This window comes from Drosophila eugracilis, unplaced genomic scaffold, assembly GCF_018153835.1.
Source record: "Drosophila eugracilis isolate 14026-0451.02 unplaced genomic scaffold, ASM1815383v1 contig_974, whole genome shotgun sequence".
NCBI lineage: Eukaryota > Metazoa > Arthropoda > Insecta > Diptera > Drosophilidae > Drosophila > Drosophila eugracilis.
In genome coordinates this window covers 810549-832653 of record NW_024573893.1, presented here as the reverse complement: position 1 = coordinate 832653, position 22105 = coordinate 810549, and the positions used below count along the sequence as shown (strand labels likewise).

The 22105-nt window shown below is 40.2% G+C and overlaps 2 protein-coding genes across 18 annotated transcripts in view; one reads left to right on the top strand and one right to left on the bottom strand.

The window, feature by feature from the left end:
• The window catches only part of LOC108115134 (diacylglycerol kinase eta), a 41572-nt gene extending 29605 nt beyond the window's left edge, over positions 1-11967 (top strand). For 2 of the 8 annotated variants that reach the window (XM_017226420.2, XM_041819798.1), the window contains 9 exons: positions 1123-1971; positions 2103-2647; positions 2773-3682; positions 3751-3885; positions 4053-4496; positions 4817-5536; positions 7740-7950; positions 8034-9229; positions 9294-11967. In XM_017226420.2, the coding sequence (XP_017081909.2) occupies positions 1123-1971; positions 2103-2647; positions 2773-3682; positions 3751-3885; positions 4053-4496; positions 4817-5536; positions 7740-7950; positions 8034-9229; positions 9294-9602 (5319 nt within the window). In that variant the 3' untranslated portion in view covers positions 9603-11967. Of the gene's footprint in view, positions 1-1122; positions 1972-2102; positions 2648-2772; positions 3683-3750; positions 3886-4052; positions 4497-4816; positions 5537-6764; positions 6888-7739; positions 7951-8033; positions 9230-9293 lie in introns of all 8 variants that reach the window. The other 6 variants (XM_017226424.2, XM_017226421.2, XM_041819796.1 and 3 more) reach the window with 6 other exon arrangements.
• A 107-nt stretch (positions 11968-12074) lies between these two features.
• The window catches only part of LOC108115056 (serine/arginine repetitive matrix protein 1), a 33328-nt gene continuing 23297 nt past the window's right edge, over positions 12075-22105 (bottom strand). For 5 of the 10 annotated variants that reach the window (XM_041819799.1, XM_041819800.1, XM_041819803.1 and 2 more), the window contains 8 exons: positions 21737-22019; positions 21559-21677; positions 21313-21491; positions 21082-21255; positions 19546-19689; positions 17752-18312; positions 15858-16079; positions 15467-15701 (listed from right to left, as the gene is read on the bottom strand). In XM_041819799.1, the coding sequence (XP_041675733.1) occupies positions 15562-15701; positions 15858-16079; positions 17752-18312; positions 19546-19689; positions 21082-21255; positions 21313-21491; positions 21559-21677; positions 21737-22019 (1822 nt within the window). In that variant the 3' untranslated portion in view covers positions 15467-15561. Of the gene's footprint in view, positions 15092-15466; positions 15702-15857; positions 16080-17751; positions 18313-19545; positions 19690-21081; positions 21256-21312; positions 21492-21558; positions 21678-21736; positions 22020-22105 lie in introns of those variants that run through there. The other 5 variants (XM_041819804.1, XM_041819805.1, XM_041819806.1 and 2 more) reach the window with 3 other exon arrangements.

Here is a 22105-nt window from a genome sequence, read left to right as displayed (position 1 = left end):
ATGGCAGACCCCCTCCTTTTGGAGGTCAGAAGTCGTGTCAGCTCATGACATTGGCATGTCAACTGGCCATTGTCAAAGCCCTCCAACTGAGCCAACTGCACTTGCATAACTCGACTGACAGGAGTTTCGTCCTGGAATGCTTGATTTATTAGAGTCATCTGGCACCCTTTGGGGGCGAAAAAGTTAATTAGAAAATCTCATTAAGCCCTGGCATTGGAATTGATGGTAAAAAACAAAGTCATAACTTCACCTTGTCTAGACACTTTGCCAGTTCATTAAGTCAATAAAATACCCAGTTACATTACAACTGGCAAAATGAATGGAAAACTGGTGAAACAAAAAAAAGGCCAAGGGAAAATATCGTGGAAGGACATGTGCTCCATAAATTAGGCATGGCTTAATGCAAACAAGCGAGCATCAGAATCATAATCCGCTAAGGTAACTCTGAAGGTCGGATATATTAGTTTTGTGGGTGGGCTATGGCCTCTTGAACGAGCGTATATGGCGGCTTGTCCTACTTACGGGCTTGGCACATGACCCTAAGCCTTCGGCTGGCTCAGCTGTCTGCGCATTATCATTAACATGAACAACATTAGCATATTAATGAGGCCACCGAAATACATAATAAGCCCTCATTTGATTACACAACTAATAAGCAGGTCGCGGTTTGTTTCCGCAAATGTGCGGGTTAAGGACAAATTAGCTTAGCAAAAAATTAATCATCCACAATGGACATGGTTTTATGGATTATTATCCCCCATCTTTTTCATTTATAGTTCTTGGTAATGCCTTATTTTTGTTGTCCTTTCTTGGAGCTTCCTATTTTTAGAAATTTAATGGGAACCTAATAGATAACTATTGGATGCTTAGAAGTACTTAGAAATTAAGACAGAAATATAGTTTTTTTTTAGTATTTTTGTTATCATAAATCAAATAACATTCCACTTGATCAATAGCTATAAATCTCAGTAAAAGATTATTGGCGCTATTTTGCAAAATGTAAGAGATGGGCTTTTCCCCTTACCTTGGGTTCTTTCTGGCAGTTATCACACCTTTTAACCCTTAAAGTTAGAACGATAACTAAATATTTATACTTATCGTATTTATATCTCCTCCCTCCAGATAATCACACCCACTCGATCTCTGGTGCTCTGCGCCGAGTCCCGCCGCGAAATGGAGGACTGGCTGGGCAGCCTGAAGACGGCGACAGCGCCGCAGAGGCCGCGTGGCGACAGCTTCCTGATCGAGCAACACGACATCCTGTCGAACCACCACCACTGGTACGCCACCTCCCACGCCCGCCCCACCTACTGCAATGTGTGCCGGGATGCCCTATCCGGAGTCACCTCCCATGGACTCAGCTGCGAGGTGTGCAAGTGCAAGGTGCACAAGCGGTGCGCAGCGAAGTCGATCGCCAACTGCAAGTGGACCACGCTGGCCAGTGTGGGCAAGGACATAATCGAGCAGGCTGATGGAATTATCATGCCACATCAATGGATGGAGGGCAACTTGCCGGTGTCCTCCATGTGCGCCGTCTGCAAGAAGACCTGCGGATCGGTGCTGAGGCTCCAGGATTGGCGGTGCCTATGGTGCCGAGCCACCGTTCATGTGGCTTGTCGTCCTCAGATGGCAGTGGCATGTCCAATTGGACCCGCCAAGTTGTCCGTTGTTCCCCCAACCAGTGTCCACTCGATCAGCACTGATGACGCCTGGGATGTGGCTAGTCCGAAGGGAAACTTCTCACCTCTGCTTGTCTTTGTGAACTCCAAGTCTGGAGACAACCAAGGCGTGAAGTTCCTGCGACGATTCAAGCAACTGCTGAATCCGGCCCAGGTCTTTGATCTCATATCCACGGGTCCAAGTCTCGGATTGAGGCTCTTCAGGCATTTCGAGATGTTCCGCATTCTCGTCTGCTCGGGTGATGGATCTGTGGGATGGGTGCTCAGCGAAATCGATCGTTTTAACATGCATGTGAGTTTCCAAAATGTCTTTCTACTTGACTATTTAATATATCAGATCTCATATCAATTAAAAACATCAAATAATCCTTGAAAATATAGTAAACTGATAAATCATTATATATATCTTCTAAACCTCAATAGAAACAATGTCAAGTTGCCGTGATGCCTTTGGGCACTGGCAACGATCTGGCCAGGGTTTTGGGTTGGGGCTCCAGTTGCGACGACGACACCCACCTGCCGCAGATCCTGGAACGCTATGAGTCAGCCAGCACCAAGATGTTAGATCGCTGGAGTATCATGGTCTTCGAAAAGGCCATCCCTGTGCCCAAAACCCCCAAGATGTCGATCAGCACTGAACAGGAAGCGATGCTTACTGGTATGGTGACCTCGGCCAACCATCACCTGCGCTTCATAGTCGAGACCAATGACACCCAGACCCTCATCAGCTCCACTCGGAACCTGTGCGATACAATTGACGATTTGGTTTGCCGTATCTCAGAACACCACAAGGATGATGAGCAGTTGGCCGTCAAGTGCGACATTCTCAAGCAGAAACTTAACATGCTGTTGGATGCTCTGCAGGAGGAGGAGATGGGTGCCCACAGCGGAGACGATTTGATAGCCACTATTAGGAGTCTCATTGCGAGAAGTATTCCGCTGACACCAGGATCCAGTGGTTCACTTCTGTAAGTAATTTAAATGTTTATTTATTATATCCCTAGAGTATTACTGATCAAATCTAACTTAAACATTTATGAAAGCCAATTTAAAATATATTGAAATAACAATATTTATAATTCCGAATCCAAAGCAATCCAAACATATCAATTGAAAAGACGGAGAAGGACCAGATTAACACAAAGGAACGCAGAAACAGTCGATCACTTCGCTCCAGTGAGAAGGAGGCTCTCCAGTGCCGTGCCAACAGCGTCAAGCGGGCCATCTACAATGTGGTGGAGCACTCGGAACCAGGACGTCCCAAACGTTACCAGCGGAAGCTTTCGATCACTCCCTTTGAAGCCTTGAAGTTACCCACTAACACTTCCGGGGAATCGACGCCCTGCAGCTCCCCTCTGCCAATAATCCCACCCATCAATATTATCTCCCCCACTATGGAAACCTCACGCCTTACCTGCATTTCTCCGTTACCCGATACACGTCGAGATTCCGTGGATGAGAACTTCTTTAACAGCATCAATCTTCCTGCTCCGCGACAATTTGCAGATAGTCGTAGAAGCTCTGGCGTCGAGGTGATTCAGGAGATCGAGGAGGGTGCGAACGGAGAGACAGTTTACCGTAGAAGTCGCATGTCCCTTACCGGTGGAGCAAATATCGATGATGCTGGTAATCGTTTGTCGCCGTGCAGCGATGGTGGCGATAATACGCCCACCGAGCGAAAAGTGGATTTCCTGAGGGTACCGATTCACACAGGTGAACCGATCGTAGACCCATTGTCCGACTATCGACCCCACGAGGTCTTCGAACGTACCTACTACATGACTCGGGAAATGGACAAAGACAAGGACAAGGAGAAGGACAAAGATGTGGAGGTCGACAAGGAGAAGGATAAGTGCGTGGAGAAGGAGGACAGCATGCCCACCGAGAAGCTGGTTCACACTTGTAACCTGCAGGTACCCGGCGTTGTCGTTACCCCCAACTCCCAAAATGTTTACACAAGCGCCAGCATAACAATCATTGATACCGATGCACAGACCACCACCGTACGTGTCTCATCCTTCAATGAGATCCATTCCCATGATAAATCCTATCTCTTTTACGATCCTTACAGGAGCAATCCTCTTCCGATGATCTGGGTGGCGAGGCCAGCGATGTTCTCTCGGCCATCAGCAATGAGGAGTGCAGCGTGGCTTCTGAAATATTCGACAAACAGGACGCAGGCCAAACCGTGGGTGATATTATTCAGGTAAAGAAAATACATTGTTGACTTAACATCTCCTTCTTGTAAATATATATAGATTAGTCTTAATAGTAATGGTTGTATATCTCAAACCAACCATGAATATGGATTCACTTATATATATATATTATTCCACCTTGTTTTCTACTTATAAGTTTATCCCTCTCATACAGAATTTGGATGCCAGCAACTTTACCCACATCGATTCCCCGGAGACCAGTGACGAAACGGAGGCTATGCCCGGAGAAAGCATCATGGACGATATTAGCTCTGTACTGGGTCATGATATAACCTATGCCCTGCAGGACAATACGCTGACCGACGACACCACCACTCTCTGCTCGGAACACGCGGGTCCACCGAAACCACCCCGCAAGAAGTCCTTGAGCGCCTTGAGCCGCCCCCAGTCCCATCCGCGCAGACGCAACTCCTCTCCGCCGAGAATCGCGCGATTGGCACGAATGGATAGCGATGATAATCCCCAGCAGTTCGGATTCGAGAACATCGTTTTCGAGATCGACAATCGATGTGACGACCAGAAGATGCGGGAGCCACCGCGCTACTGCAGCCTGGCGCAGTTCGTGGAAGGTAACGATATAGCGCGTCAGAGCTTCAAGGTAGGTATATCTCAGCCAATAAGGTTGGGTTAGCTGTATGTCTAGTTTGTATATATCGAGTGTATCTAGAGTTGTTCTGTATGGTTGTCGGCAGTGATGAGATATGGCCACTTATGGTAAACTCTTTGTTGCTCTACGTTTGCTTCTTTCTTCAACTTTTCTTTTTCGGCTGTTCAATCGAATCAACCAACATCTAACCAAATATTAACCCGTCCAAAATCGAACTAACCAAACATAACCGAACTAAAACTAAAACTAAAAATCGACCCTGCAATGTACAAAACCATCGACTATTAATTATAATCCTGCTCCCGCTGAAGCGTCCCAAAAAGCGTATCTCACTGAAAAAACTGAAACCCACTACAACCACTGAAATCGTATCTCAACAGCAGCTAATGCTAGAACAACAACGAAGCGGCGACAACGATATTGAAGACCCCGAGGCTCAGCAAACGCCAACGAATAATGTGGCCAATTTACTGGCCACCACCAGCGAGGACGAGCTGTCCACGCAGACGGCCATCAAAATAGAAATTCAAGACGTTGATGCCACTGTGCGCAACATCAACAGCAGCATGAAGGCCAATACCATCTTGACCACGTCGACATCGCCCACGAAGAAATCGGGCCATGGACAAGATGTAAAGCGCATTACTTTTGATGAGTCGTGTAAGAAAGAATCCTTTGATGATGTAAATCCCAACTATCCACAGATAAGTGTTGTTGTGAGGCCGCCGACGCCGTTGCGCGGCGACTCCATCAAGCCGACGGTTTCGCTCCTGCCGGGCTCCTCCGGCGGAGCCATGGCCGTGTCCATGACTTGCTCCGGAATGCTGGGCGTACGCGCCATGAACGCCTCCGAAATCAGGCGCCACTCAAGTCACGCCCCCGGTCTGGCTGTCCGCGAGTTCGACAAGGACAAGGACCGTCGGCATTCCGGCTTCAATCCCAACCAACTGACTCTCGATCCGGAGCACGCCCGTTTCCTTAGCAGCTCGCCGGCGGCCAGTCGCAGGATCAGCTGCGGCAGCCTCTTCAAGGTGAGTCCACGAGCAAGTCACCTTCTCCTCACCGTCTCTCTACAACCAGTACCCCATATTGCACACCATTAACAAAAGTGGCACAACAAGTTTAAATTTTAGTTCGACATAATATTATAGGTTCCACAGTTACGAAAGGGTAGTCCTTTTCTTACAAAGAAGTGAAAACAATCATAAAAGAAACTGAGATAAACACGAATTATTTTTCTATATTACTTTTCCTAAAAATTTATAGTTAATAAATTTCAACAAGAAAAGGCTAAACCACCGAACAACTCAAGAACATATTTCGTCCTATAAAGAATTTTTAAATAATGAAAAGCCAAACTTTAAGTTATAGTTGTTTTATGAAGGAAAACTCATATTTAAAGCATTTCAATATAACATCGAGTTGTGCTACTTCAGTTGAGAGCGTGCAATATGTTCGATCCAAATTGGCACCGCATCGTCGGCAATTGCGAAGATCATGAGTTTTGATTGTGTCAGGCGAGCAATTGGTGTCAAGTGCAATGCAAATGCAAGTGCAGAATGCAGAATGCAGCTATCATACAGCCACACACTAACAACAGCGACTGTAGGTAATGGTTCGTACAAGTAAATCCCAGACAACCACCAACCACCAGGGAGTTTTGTAAAAATCTGGATTCATTTCCAGGTATTCACGTACTTTTAGTTTGCAGCTTAAACAATGATTATTTGTTTCGAAACATTTCGTACGAGTTTAAACAAAGTTTGGATAGTTAATTAGAAGCTACACTAACTAATTTAACTTTTTGCAATTTCATTAAAATTTGTTTTATTCGTACAACAACCATAGTTGAAAGTTAACAAACAGCAATATGGCAAACAAATTGAATAACTTTAAGCCGTACAAAGTGTTTCAACCGATTATTACGAACTTTTTATTTTCCACCGTATACCTAAGTTACATCAGTTAATTTAGAAAGTTAAAAGTATTTTGAACCACTACAAAATAAAACCGAATAAAACAACCAAGTATATGATTTACAAAAGCACAAAAACAATTGGTACGTATTTCAAAATTCATTCAACTATATGAGCTTTTGATTTCTATATTCTTAACCAACACATAAACTTCACAGTACAAAAACACAATCAGCTTAAAATATTTCGGTGTAATTATAAATATTCACATTATTGTAAATGGAAACATACAAAACTAAACACGATTTTAAAAAGCAAAGTCATTCTGAATACATTTTCTTAGAAGAAAAACCAAAAGATCGCCACCAAGCGCGGCTACGGATTGTTCAGTGTTCGGTTCTTTGTGGTGGCCGAGCCAGATATTCGCCTGGCCACCCTGGCGCTTATCAGGCCGCTGATTCCTCTGGTAAGCCAGTCCAAAAATCTGGGGAGGGGTACTAGGTGCTCGGGCACCGGACCCTCCCCACTCCCTCTGTTCTGATCCCAAACCGTTTCTGCGTTCCTTCGTTCGTTCGATGTGTAAACTCCCCAGCAAGTGCAAATATCTGAAATTACCGACTAATAGAGTGTAAGCTTCGGATGTACCGAAGTGGACCTTTTACAAAATTAACTACACCTGCATATAGTTCCGATTTTGTTTTCTTCTGGTATATGTCCGTATAACAACTTTTTACGTTTTAAAAAATAAACCTTTAACATTTTAATTAGGAAGGTAATACTTACGATACCAAAAGCCTGGTGATAACAACTTTGTAATGGGTCCCTTAAACTCTTTAAAATTAACAATCCCTCTGTACAAAGCGTCTCTTTGAAGTGCCAGTTGCAGATCCTCAGCACCTGCGTCAGTTCGCTTTTGAGTAGTGTTGCAAAGTAACCAATAAGTAAAAACTCTGTTAACCAATACCTAAACGAAAACAACAGACACACGTAGCCTCTGCTTAATACCCGACCATCTATAATTTCTATTGTTTTGTTGGTTTTACGTAGTGTGCTGTCTCCTATGCTCTGTCTCAATCACACCCACTCCGCCTCTCTATCTCTCCCTCTCGCTCTGTCCCTTGAAAAGTACTTACCAACCCTGCGCCGTATTTGCAAGTCACCCAACACTGGCACACTCACCCACACAGCGTCACACTCGATCACATCCACATGTTTCTTTGTATCGTAGTTAGTGCTGACTTTCCGGTTGCTCTTTGACACGTACTCGACTTGTCCGCATTTTATGTTTTTACCACTGATCGAGGTCTCTCTCTTGCAGCCGAACGAAGCACTCCCGAATCTCCAGACCCTAAAGGGTTCCAAGTCGAGCTTGTTCATGGGCTCAACTCTATTCGGTTTCGATCACTTAGCTTCCGGAGACAAGGACAAGGAGGATAAGGGTGGCAAGGACAAGGAGAAAACGCCCACCGAGGAGACCAATCGCAAGTTGCCCATCATCAATCCTCTGGTGCGACTACCCAATTGGCCAAGTAAGGATCATTCAAAAATGAGGATCATTTTCCTTTTTTCCATTTGGTTTTCTTCCATTTTCTAAATGTTCTTTATTCTACAGACCTTGCCAATGGCGGTGGCTTCATATCCAAATGTCTCTTGGCCAATGCCGATACCCTTTGCGCCGCTGTCAGCCCTCTAATGGATCCGGATGAGACCCTCCTGGCCGGCTACCATGAAAAATGCGTGATGAACAACTACTTTGGCATCGGCATCGATGCCAAGATCTCGCTGGACTTCCACAACAAACGAGAAGAGCACCCAGAAAAGTGTCGCTCCCGAGCTCGAAACTACATGTGGTATGGAGTGTTGGGATCCAAGCAGCTCCTGCAAAAGACCTGCAAGAACCTGGAGCAGCGTGTTCAGTTGGAGTGCGACGGTCAGAGAATTCCACTGCCGGAACTCCAGGGAATCGTGATTCTGAACATACCCAGCTTCATGGGTGGCACCAATTTCTGGGGCAGCAGCAAGAAAGATGATATATTCCTGCCGCCTAGCTTTGATGATCGTGTCCTAGAAGTGGTAGCTGTCTTTGGATCCGTACAGATGGCCGCCTCACGACTGATCAATCTACAACACCACCGGATCGCCCAGTGCCAGAGCGTCCAGATCAACATCCTGGGAGACGAGGAGATACCCATACAGGTGGATGGCGAGGCTTGGTTGCAACCCCCTGGAATGATTCGTATTTTGCACAAGAACCGAGTGCAGATGTTGTGCCGTAACAGGAGCTTGGAGCTGTCCTTAAAGAGTTGGCAGGAGAAGCAGCGCCAGCACAGCATCTCCATCCAAAGGGATGCATCTTCCACAGCTTCAGAGCATGCGGTCTCCACCGACGACGTAATCTCCGAACGCGAATGCTATGTACTGCTTAACTTCATCGAGGCCGTTAGCTCATTGGTCAAGTGGGTCAAGTTCCTGATCATCTCCCATCCAGCTTTGCAACACGATCTCTACGAGGTGGCCTGCCGGGCCAGTGAAGCTCTGGAATCCATCCATCCGCAGGGCAAGCTACTCGAAGGTCCTTCGCTGCGCACCAAGCTGGTGGAGGTCATCGACTCATCGCGGCAGCTCTATGACGATGCATGTACCTTGCTCCGCGATCGCGGTCATAGTTTAATTCTCCGCGAGGATCTGGAGACGAAGCTTAGCGCAGCCTTGGCCAACATGGAGATGGAACTTAAGAAGTGCTCTGTACAAAAGTGCATTGATGGTAAGCTGCGAGCCTACTTTAATGTTTTGGCGCCCAACGAAGAGGTAAGTGGATTCATCTATCGTTTATAAATCTTCTAAAATTTAAAAATATTTTCTTTTTTTGCAGTCCGATGGACGGCGTAAGTCTCGACCATTCTGGGTGAGACTCCGTTCAGGATCTACCGCCGGCCAGCAGGCCTTTAAGCCTCCTTTAACCAACACTCGCGAGGCGGCCAACAACTGGAGCGTCAACGAGGTGGTCACCTGGCTGGAAACGATGCAGCTTTCCGAGTACGTGGACAGCTTCCTGAAGAACGACATTCGCGGCAAGGAGCTGCTGACTTTGGGAAGGCGCGATCTGAAGGATCTAGGCGTGGTCAAGGTGGGCCACGTGAAGCGTATACTGCAGGCCATCAAGGATCTCAGCGAGAATTAGGCTTCCCTGAGAATCTTCTACCGGCTAGTACAAAGAAATCAGTCTTCGAATCGCGCTCTTAGAGATGAATGGGGGGAATATATTGAGTTGTAAGCGATCATTGGAAATGTTAAGTTAATGTGGGACAAAAATGCATACAACAATCACTAATTTATAGGCTAGCTTAGCTAACATGTCAGATGGACGAGGGAACGGATTGAGAAAATACTTCAAATTGGAATCATTCGATGAACACGACGATAACACGAGCGATACTCTTCACATACTTAGGCCTAACTGACTTACTCTCCGATAAATTATCTCGATTTACAAACTTTTAGTTGGCAGAGAATTGTACATTTTTTTAGCTCTTAGCCATGCAAAATCGAGACAAAATGATAAGCACTAAAAATTGATTTTGGTTTTTCGTATACGTATGTTAATGAGACAAACAACCACTACGAATTGGCAGTTAAACGAATTTAAACGTAGTAACACCTGCGAATTCTAAACAAACCCGATAACTGCAGTTAGATATTAAGTGTTTAACCTTCAACTTACGCTTATATTAAAGAAATCCAAGAACCCAGTCCCAAGGAAAACTAATGAATCCAATTTAACAACGCAAATAACCGACTCACCCGATGATAAAACATGAAATCGATTCTAAATTTATAAGCAATTTAAATTTTACAAAAACTAAACAAAAACAAAAAAACCTGCAGACCCAAACCAATCCAAACATTATAATAATTGTACTTATACATATACTTAAAAAGAGATATTCGAAACTATATTTAAATGTTTCCCCCACTATTGTTAAATCGAAAGGATGCTAACATTATGTTAATGCAATTCCCGCAATTGCGGCAAAGAAAAGTCTGTTAAACGTGTCATTTTTGTGGTAACCAAAAGCAACTCTAACTTGTTTATTTAAATGAATTTAGTTATTAAGTCCGTGACGTTTTTTCAACATAAGCTTAGGTTAGAACCTTGGGGCCCCGGTGCCGGATGCTGGGCTCCCCCAAAAAATTTATTTGGTACTATATACAAGCATATGGTATAATCTTAGCTAGCATTGGAACACGGAACTTCGGTGTTCGGAACCTTTTTGGTAAATCCTTTTAATTGTTTAAATTTAAGCGAATCCAAATGAAAACCAACCACTTTTATCAAAACATTAAAAAGTGTTAGGAACAAAATTGTGCTAAATTTTTTATAAACGTCAACTTTCAATTTGATCAATTATGTTACTATCTCTATCTATCTTCTATCTAAATACGAACATATAAATATAGCTGCATATGAGTAGGTTTAGCAGTCCACTGACCTATATGTTTTGGCCCATATTCAAATGTTTGCTCAAGTTGCCTCCAGTTGAGTGAGTTTTTGAAATGGCACTGCGGTAGGCGAGTTTAGTCTATAACAAATCACTTGAGCTACGTCTATAAATTATATTTTTTGATATATAAGTATAAATGAGCCCAGACCAACTCGATTGATTTGTTGTGATCCTGCCACGATCCTAACTTTCAAACAGCACCAGTAGCAACCCTATAATTTCGAAATATTTTGACACATATTTGAGAAACTATTTACGCTTATGAGTAACCTAGATAAAACCAAATATAAAATTATGAAAATCGATAATTGGAAAACCTTTTACATAACAAAAATAAAACAAAAACGATAAATTCAAAGTTAAAAATTGAAGACACATTTTTTCGAAAATTTTTCGACACATGTATTTTCGAGCAAACTTTAATGTAATTAAAACGAAAATTAAACAAAATCATATGATAATTAATCGAATGTATAGTTTAAATGTTTAAAGCAAAAATCTTATCGGCAATTCACATTCCCACAAAAAGTATAAATTTCATTATTTTCTCCATATTAGTCACCTCTTTTCATATACCCTTCATTGATTTTATTTTAGTTTTTCAAAAAACTGTGATAACAGCTTTCTATATATTCCTGTAATAAAAATCTACAAAGATCAACAAATAATAAGTAAATAACGTATGAAATTCGTGAAGTGCAATGAAAAATCAACTGTAAAGTCTTATAAATAGTTCGTCTACAATCAGTAAATAGGTAATGCCTATGAAAACCATTTACCAGCAATAAATGTTTTACAATATATCTTAATAATGTAATTTCAAACTTACTACTTCCCAAAACATAAAAAAAAAACTAGAAAATGTAAAGAAAAAACTATCTGTGCAAAACTCTCCAAATAAAAACGGAAAACCGATAATACCGTTAAGTGAAAAGCAAACCATAAAGCAACAATATTTCCTACTAAACATAACACAACAATTATAATAGAAAACATTTTCTTTAAGAAAACCCTAATAACAGCAATAATAAAAACAAAACAAAAACAAAAATTGGTTTTATTTTTAAAATAGATGGAAAGAGGGTTTATTTTCAGTGAACCCAACATCATTCCACGCTAATTTCCAGATCAAAAACATAGTTTTTAAAACGTTTATATGCATTTTTCATTTATTCGATTCATACAATGTTATAATCATTTTACCATCACTTGTTTTTTGGTTTCTATTTCATTATTTCAATTAGTTCTCTTCCATATGATTCGGCCACTTTTTTCCAAAGAACTTTTATAATTATATTATATCGTGTTATTTAGCATTTCTATGAAGGCTATTTGGTGTGCCTTTTTATGACAATTCAGAAAAAATTATCAATCGGGTTGTATCGTTATTGATTTTATTGCATTTCATATGAGGCTTCTTTAATTCATTAAAATTTTAGGCGCATTTGGGCGTGAAAGTCAACTTTTAAAATTTTTTAATTGATTGGTGTCCTTTTTTATAATATTTTGCCTTTGTGAGTGAACCGAAAATGGAAAATATTTATTTTTTGACTTTCATATAAGTGTTTATAAAAATCGATTCTTTCTTTTCATTCTTTTTTTTTGTTTGTTTTGAAGAAAAAGCCTTTGAGTGCGCCTATTTTGGAATCAGTTTGGGGTATAATTGGTTTAGGTTTTCATTTTTTTTCTGTCTTATTAATCATTTCATATCCTTTTGTAAACAAGCTAGAATATATATCAAGTTCGTTCTTAAGTAGATTCATATTAAAGTTGCCTAAAATTTGTTAAGTACGATATTTAAAACTAAATGAGTTCAAGAGTCTACCATTCGGTTGTGTTATCATTTTCTGTTTTCCTTTTGTCAAACTGTAACTGGAAATATAGTTCTGTAATGTGTATGTGAGTGTGTGCATTTCCTGTTTGTTTCGTTAAGTTTTTAGGTTTTAGAGTTTAGAGATTGCCAGAGTTTAGTTAGTTTTCGCTTATTTTTTATTTCTAACTAATGCATTTGACTGGGTCGAATCGGTGACAATTCTAAGACTGAGCGTACATAATAAACAATTTGTGTTCTCGGGGGCACTTGTTAATATGCATTATAATTGGTAACTATTTATAAGATTCAGTGATCAACTCATCGAATTCAACTAACAAACGGGTCCATTCATGAAAAACATATAAAAAATACTCAACTGTTTAATAAATACCATTGAAGTGGCGTTATTTTCCTTCATTTTTTTGTTATGTTTATTTTTGTTTTATATTAAAATATATAGAGGCAAGCAACAATTAAGCTCAATACTGAAGTTAATCACACAACATATGGGTAATGAAATTTTAACTTCAGCTTACACGATTTTGTGTTTGTTTTTCTGTAGTTTCTTAGAGAGGTTTTAACATTCAAGCATTTGACCTACGCGAAAGAAATGATGCTGCCAAACTGAGCTTAAACTGGTACTTAGTTTGTACTGAAACACTGTCTACACTGAGAGGTATGAAGAACAAAATGCAACAAAATGCTTTTCAAAACTCACTTCAACTTTCTCAAAGCTATTGCCCTTCGGGAAGCATTTGTCTTTATCAGTTTAGCGCTAACTTTACTCAAAACATGATTTAATCGATAAGGTATATCCATTTTGTTTGATCATTTGGTTTCCATTTTTGTTTCTCGACTATTTTCACATACACGTAGTAGTTTATATAAGAAATGTAGGCATGTCTGAAACTAGTTTCACAGCTTTTCAAAGCATAATCTCATTTTTCAGTTTTCTTGTGTGTAGTTTTAATATGTTTTGCTTGTGTTTTTTGTTTTCTGTTTACTGTTTAATGTTGCTTTGTTTTAACCATCATTTGCCTTAAGTTTTTATTAGCCAAAATGTATCTTAAATTATTCTTAACATCATGTTGTCGTATTTGGTATATTCCCTTTTGTAATTCATGTGCAAAATCTATTATCAACTTTTGGTATTTGACGGATCAGCGGTTTAGCTAAGATCACCTTATGCATTACCCAAAATATACGGCTTGGTTGCTCAACTAATGAAAGTTACAAAAATGTGAGTATATCTCTTTTCGAATGGCCTCACTTTTTGGACGGGTCTTTGCGGTGATGTTTGTCCCATTTAAGTATTTGTTTTTCTTTTCTTTATGATTGAATGATTTCGAAATATTGCAAGTCCTCTGGGTTATTTTCAAAGTATACAACATTGGTTTGATTTTGTTTTCGGTTCGGGTAGAGGCAGTGAAAGTGTCTTACATAAATTAATTTCTCGTGTAATGCTCGTGTCGTTAGATGACATTTGGCCTGATTAGATTTGCTTGCAGCAGTTTAAATAGGAAAACCAAAAGCGAATTTAGGTTTAGATTCAAGCCAAGTCGAATAGGACTTTCCTTATATCCTGATTTCATTGCAACATAGTTTTCCATCAATTTTTTAGAACAATTTAAAATGTTTAACAAAATACATTTCATCCTAAATAATTTTAAATATATTTTTGAACAAAATACATTTGATATTTGGGTTGTTTATAACACAAAAAGAGAAATGTCTGAAATCTAAAAATTACATGATAGGAGTATTTAAATTATAATTTTAAAGTATTATAATTCTAATCCATTGTTTCATTTTTTTACGTATTGTCATTAAATGTAAAGTATATTTATTCAGCTTCAATAGCAACATAATATAAATATGGGAAGTATTTGAAAAGATAACTGTGTCGCAGTGTAATCAGGTTCTTAGATAGGATAGATGGTGTATATGATTAGGTATTGCATAACGTCTATTACGTATCATAATTGCTTGCTTTTTGGGGGGCCAACTAACTGCCCTGGGGAATACATTTTGCACTTGAAAAGCACTGAGTACCTCTGACCTAGGATTAAAGATCTAGGATCTAGACGCTCTCCTCCTTACTGGCGCTGCTGCTGCCCCAGAATCGATCGAAACGGTCGCGTGCCTTCTCCAGGACCTCGGCGGCAGTTGTCCGGGCGGTGGAGGCTGTGCCCGTTGATGATGAGGACGACATGGCCGGATCCGGCTGCTGGGATGTCTGATCCTGGACGGCTGTGCAACGCACCGCTCCGCCCGGCTGGCCGGTGGGCGTGGCATGGGGCGTCAGAGTTTTGCCATAGATCGCGGCACTGGTGGTCGGACTGCAGGACTTCCAGGCTGGCGGGATGGCAGTGGTCGATATTGGGTAGGGGGAGGGGGAGATAGTTTTGGAAATAGTGTTCGTTATGTTACGCAAGGATCTACGGTATCGGGTACGCTATGTGATTGCATTGGCTTGCACAATTTGCTTTTGGCTTGATACAGAGAGAGGGGAACTTTGCTTTATATTTACGCTTATCGAGATTGGCTTGATTTGCTGGTGTGGATTTTGGTTTTTGGTTTTGGATTTGAAGAAGTTGGAGTTTGGCTAACGATGATTCGATTTTTTTTTTGTTTTGATGATGCTTGTGAGTAGCGATACATACATATACATATACATATATTTAAATACGAGTTAATATATATAAATATTTGTAAAAGCGATTTGACTTTTTTGGGTTTTATCTTTTTTGGTTTTGGTTTTTCTGTTTTGTTTGTTGACTTCATTTGGTTTTGCTGATGCTTTTGGTATGGAAGTTTTGCGTTTTTTATTGAAGCGTGCTTAATGGCTTACCGTCCATTTTAGCCTGTTCGGTTAGTTGTGGCGGTGCCGATTGAGGCGGCGGTGGGGGCTTCTCCACCGGTGTCGACGCTTTTATCTCGCTCTGAGGTCGGCTATAGTTCTCCCCTGTGGAAAATGTAATTAATTAATAGAACGTAATCACGGATTAAGACAGTAATAAACTTCATAGGCCTGTTAGATATATTTTTAGGGTAATAACTAATTGGTTTTTCAGTAGATACTTTTCCTATGAAGTGCACTACCATCTTAGATTTACTTTACCATCTTTGACATTCTGCGTGACCGTGAAGGTTTTGCCAGTGTCTAGGGGCACCGTCCAGTTGACTGGATCGGGAGAGCGCATTATGATCTGTTCCGGGGACTTGACCCGGGTCGGTTCTGGTGGGGACTTCACCAGGGGCTCCTCCGGAACTTCCGGCACTGGAGGCTGGGGACTGCAGCTGGAAATGGAAATTGCAGTCTCACGACCATCCTCGCCATCGTCTGTTGGTTGGGAAAATATCCAAGAATAATTATAAATGATAGTTCGAATCAGTTGGGGGACTATGCGTTATGGAATTAACTTGATTATAGGCGCATTTTATGTTTGAGTTATTTCATTATGCTGCCGCAGCTGTTGATCTTCATAAATATATTTTTTGGATGTTTCCTTTTTTCGGTAAGCAAATTTTGTGTTTGAGTTTTACTGGTTAGTAGTTGTAACATAAAATAGAAAATAAAAACATTTGTAGTTTTAACTTAGTTTGGGAACCAAAAAATTTAAGGAAACTCAGTGAACTAAGGTATATTAAGCCAGAAGCTTAAAAGGCAACAAATTGTTAGTAAAACCAAAATGAATTTTCATATTTTTTTCATATTTCTTTAAAGTTTTATAAAGCGCACAACATGAGAAACAGCATGCCACAAATACACAAACAGACACGCAACATTGAAATGCGAAGAGGAGTAAAAAAAACTAATAATACTTTTATGTTTGAATAAGTTGTTATTGCTGTAAGAAAATCTGGTGTGGCATTGAATGGTGATTGTTTTATTTTTTTTTTTTTTTGGCAGGCAACAACGAAGGCGTCGACGACAGCTGGCAAAGATCAGTAAGTTGATACCTGGCACTAGAAATCCGTTCAGAAAGTTACAAAACACTACTCCTTGTGAGTATTATAAATAATTAAAGTTTAATTAAGTAACAAAAATATTCCTAAGTATGTATGAATGTGAGATAAATATTTGATTTTTCTCTCATATTGTTAAGCTAACCCCCAACTATAATCCTCCAACATTTCTATAAGTAAATTATTAATTGTTCTTATCCCAGAACTTTAATTACTTAGTGTCTGTGTTCTAGTGTCTTCTTGTAGATTATGTTTGAAAATAAAAGTAAACACACTAGGATAGAAATGCTAAAAACTTTACATATATACACAGAAAATAACAAATTATGGTATTTAGAATGTACAAAGAAGTGATTCAGAGCTATGGAACACAACGAAAATCTACAAATTATGAGACGAACATGAAAAGGTTTTCAATTACAATTGCTTATACAGATACATGAATATAGACACACGGTTGGTATACAACATTTACATACACTGATTACAACAACAACTAACATTTAATAACAACGCATTTTGCTCTTTGGGTGTACCCACAATTTCCAGCAATTAAGAATTTGGAATTTCATTTCTCTGGTTGATTTTTATATTGTCATTTTTGGGACAGAGTGCCAGTGGAATAACTATATTTTCGTTACCAATCAAACTACAATTTTGTACAATTTCTAGGACCAATCTAACAATACACATAATTCCACATGGCTTTGTCATATTAAAAAAGAAAACACACACAAAAGTGGATCTAATCGATGATGCCAATTGGTAAATCATAAGCTTAATCACTTTTCACTAATTGTGGACAAACAGTCTTGACCAAGGTGTAAAATGCTTAATTATTAATAGCGTTTTATGATTTTTTTTTTTGATAGTTTTTGATTTTACAAAAGTTGCAACACAAACATTTCGCGCATCAGATGTCATTTTACAGCATTTTCCGTGTATATTTTACTTGTTTTTTAGTGGGTTTTTTATTTTGTTTAGTTTGGGTTTATTGAAGAGATTTGTATTTTTTTTTTTCAAGTTTTCGGTGAAACTTTACTCACTTTCAGCCAATTTTCTATCCTGACCTGGTACCGTTAGCCGTTTGATGTTGATGGTTGCAGGCCGGGTTGGGATTTGAGCCGATGGTGCTGCCGCTGTTGCTGCTGCAACATCGTGTTGTTGTTGCTGTTGCGGTTGCTGTTGTTGTTGTTGTAGCTTTTGCTGTTGTAGTTGTTGTTGCTTTTGCTTATTCTGCAGATGCTTGACACTATTTGCTTGACTACCGCTACCAGCACCAACATGACTACCATTGCCAATGCAACTACTATTCGATCTATCTTTGTCTTTCTTACGCATTTGCTGTTGCTGTTGCTGCTGTTGTTGGCCAGATGTTGCCGATGTTTTTTGCATTTTGCCGCTGCCAATCTTGGCCTGTGATGATTGTGATTGATTAGCATGAGGCTGATTAGCGTTAAATGCTGATTTAGCTGTTGCTGCTGCTGTTGCTGCGGTTGCCGCTCGGGTTGCTGCTGCAGTTGCTGTCGGCGCTGAGGCTACTCTACCGTTGGGCGGTGGCAGGGAACTACTTTTAATGCGGGATTGGAATGTTGTGGATAGGGTGGCTATAAGAACGTAAGCAGTTTTCGGTTTTGTTTGTTTTTTACGATGATTTTTTGGTTGTCGTTTTTATCAACATTTTTTTAAACATTTTTTTTGTACCGAAAACAAAACGCACGTGAAAAAAAATTATTAAATGTATTTTCAGTAAAAATGTTTTATTTGGTTTGTGACGAGTCGAGAATGCAATCAAAGCAAAATCTTAAAAATGTCCCAAAGGAAAAGTTCGAAAAACGGAACAGATTAATAAATCAAACATGAAATGCTATTAGTGGCGTTCCAACTTTCTTTGGGTTAGTTGTGTTAACAGTTTTAAGGAGTTAGTCTACTTAAATCAAGTTAGAGGAGGTATCGTTAATTTGCAGCTATTTGGAAGTAGAACACAATGTTGGCTTTTTGACCCTAAAATTTGGGAACAAGACTTACAGGAATTAAAGAAACCCCAAAGAGGAATTTAGTACATTAAATGTGTGGTTGGTTAGCTTTTATTTTATAAACATATGTTACAGATATCCAGGATATAAGCCAACAAAGTTACACTTAAAGTTAGTAGGAGGATAACCAAATACAAATTAAAACTCGAACGGATTAGGCACAACACCGAACTGGAATTGTTAGTATTACTATTACTTACTTACAGATAAGTTTAATTGGTTTATTGTTTTAGTTGGTTTTGTTAATTAGTTATTGAATTTTGTTAGTAACGGTTCACTCAACATGCTAAACTATAGATTGTTATGTAGTACTCGAAAGACCAATCAAACGCTGCATTACAGAGAGAACAGTGATCGAAACTCAAGTGGTTAACGAATGATAGTAATTAACTAAAAATGTAACTGCATGACCAGAGACTAAACTAACGAATATTTCAAACCCAAAAGTAATTTGTTAATCAACTATGTATGTTTGTACTAGTTTTATTAGACACTCAACTAGATGGTCGTTCGAAATACGTTTTTGGAATTGGTAGAAATTACAAACTGGAGGTGTGAGATCGGTAAACTAACTAAAACTAAACTAGAAACAAATTCGGCAAATAATATATAAATTAGGGCAACGGAAAGGGGAATCGGAACGCAATCTAATTAATTTATACATGATATATGCAAACTAGGACTAAATAAATAAGGAAATGAACGAACGCATCGTATCGTTCCATTAACTGAACAGAGTCGAGTTTTTGGACATTTGGCTGGGGGATTTTTTTGGTTTTTGCCTCCTCTGAAATGATTACTTACATGGGCGTGCCTTGCGTTCGCCTCCGCTTCCGCTTCCGGTTGTCGGCGTCTTTTTACGGCTGCTGGGCGCCTGACTCGCCGACCGGATCTGGCGCTTCGGTGACTCATTCTCGGCAACGCCCGGACCCGCCGATTGCGACCGGTCTGAACAGCACGCACATGGACACGTTTTTCGGATGATGGAGGATGGTTCGTATTTTCGTTTTTGCATTTCATTTGTTTCATTATTGTTTTTTTTTTCGATTTTTCGATTTTTCGATTTTGTTGTATGGTTGGTTGGTGGTGGTGGCGGTTTGATTGATGATAAAAGTACGATTTGTATGTTTTAATTTAAATTCGCATTTAGCTAGAGAATTTCATATTTCGATGTGTTGTTGGGCTGGGTAAGAGCCCATTCTACGGGTGGTTTGGGTGTGGGTGTTTCAGGTGAATTATAGTACAAGATTTCGTGGTAATGCGCTACAAATTAAGCTTCTCCTGTACACCTCGAAATGAAAATGTTTCATTATAACCCTGCCATAATTCAAAAGCTCTAGTCATCCGAAAGACTAAGTTATCTAGAGAAACGTTTTATAAAAACGACTTTAAATCCACAGATTCCACAGAAAAGAACTTAAAGTTCCGGTTATAAGTTCCGTATTACCGATTTGGTTTTAAAAAAAAAACACTTGTAGATCGTTTTCATTTCCTTTTGAAAAATAAACTGCTGATTACAAAAATACCAAAACTAAAAAGCTTCCTGTTTTTTATTAAACCCCAGATTTTCAAGCAAATTGTACACCCAAAATATAGAAACAAAGTCAGCCTTATAACAGATTAGCCCTTCAATAGCAATATACAGCCACTTTTCCAACTTATTTACAACCTAGCACACTCAAACATCCATTGTCCTAATACACGAAATGATATATATAAAGCCACGTTGATGGATGATTATGTTGGATAATCCTTCTAAGTGTCCACCTCCATAAATGAATCTTAGCCTATAATGCCTTGAGGAGACAGACTGAAAATAAGGTTTCGCTACAAAACGTGTCTTAAATGTATACCTAGAAATGCAACTTTCAATCGATTTCAAAAGGCAAACCCTCGATAAAAAAAGATGGACAAATGTAAGTAACAAGAAACTACATTAGGATTGTGCACAAATCTCATAGCCCAACAAGTCTTCGGTGCACTTGACAAGGATGAAAATCGAGTCGATACTCCTTCGACTCTCTGAGGGGAAAATGCAAATCAAACGGTTGAAGCAGTTGAGCAAACTATGGCAAAACGGAAATCATACGAAACCAAATCAAGTCATTGATAACGGGGCGTATACTTATTGTTGGAGCGTGTACAATTTGTATGTTCTGTTCCCGAACTTGTAACTCGATTGGTGAGTGCAGTTTTTGTGTACTTGTGTCATTGTTGCTTAGGAATAAATTTGCTATTCGGATATGGTTAACTTTGGAATTGAATTCGTTGTATACATATGCATTCGTTCTGTGTATCTTCTGGCTTAAGATTGGGATATATAAGCTGGGATTTACTCACTTTTGAGGACCTTCTTGGGGCTACCCTTCTGAGGACTGCCCTTCTGGGGCGATCCGTGCCTGGATAAGGCCGTTTTCTTAGGGCTTCCTCGCTGAGATTCCGATTCCCGTTTGGTAATGGCCGGCATCAGTTTCTCACGCGTGGGCGAGGGCAATAAGGCGCCCTCCTCCACATCTGGTAAATATCAGAGAATTAACTTAACTTTTTCCTTTATATATCCCAAGTACATACCGGGACCCGTGGTGCGTTCAAGGTGATGACGTATATTGCTAAAGCGTGCTGGCAGTGCTGAAATCTCATCCTTATTATCAATCAAAAAGGCCTGGCCAGGAATACGTGGCTTCTGGGCCTTCTGCAATGGCGTGGATTTCTTATTGTTTTCCTGTTCCTTCTCCTCCTTTGTAATGGGTCTAATAGTAAACAAGAAATAACATTGATTATTGCTAATACTTAAGACTTATTACTACTTAATGTTACCTATGAACAGACGAAGCTAGGGAAAGTGCTGAAAGTGAGCTGCGCTTTGAAACCTGATCCCACAGATCCTTCTGTTTCTTATACAGTTCCGGATCAATTTCTATGCCCCAGCCGCGGCACTGGAAGATAAGGAATATTTTTAGTTTATATATAGTTATTGTTACTATTAAAAACTCACCTTGTACTCGTCAGCCTTTTTGCGCAGCTCAACCATCTCCTTGAACCACAGATCCAAATTCGGTTTAGAGTGCGGCGGGGCGGAGCCGTTCATGACCACCACCTGGCCGGTTTCGCCGGTCTGCTGCCGGTTGTCCACCTCATCCTTGAGAGCTGCGGCGGCTACAGCAGCATCAGCGAAGCCAAAATTCTCCTTTTTCGTGATGAAATGGTTCAGGCGCTCCTGGTCGATGGCCTGCGAGAAGGGACGCGAGGTGGTCTTGCGCTCCACAATGGTCACTTGTCTGCAAGGATCGAGGGAAACATTAGCTAACGAATATATAACAACTTGATTCTGAGAGATTTTGATTGACAAAGGGAACTGCTGTGC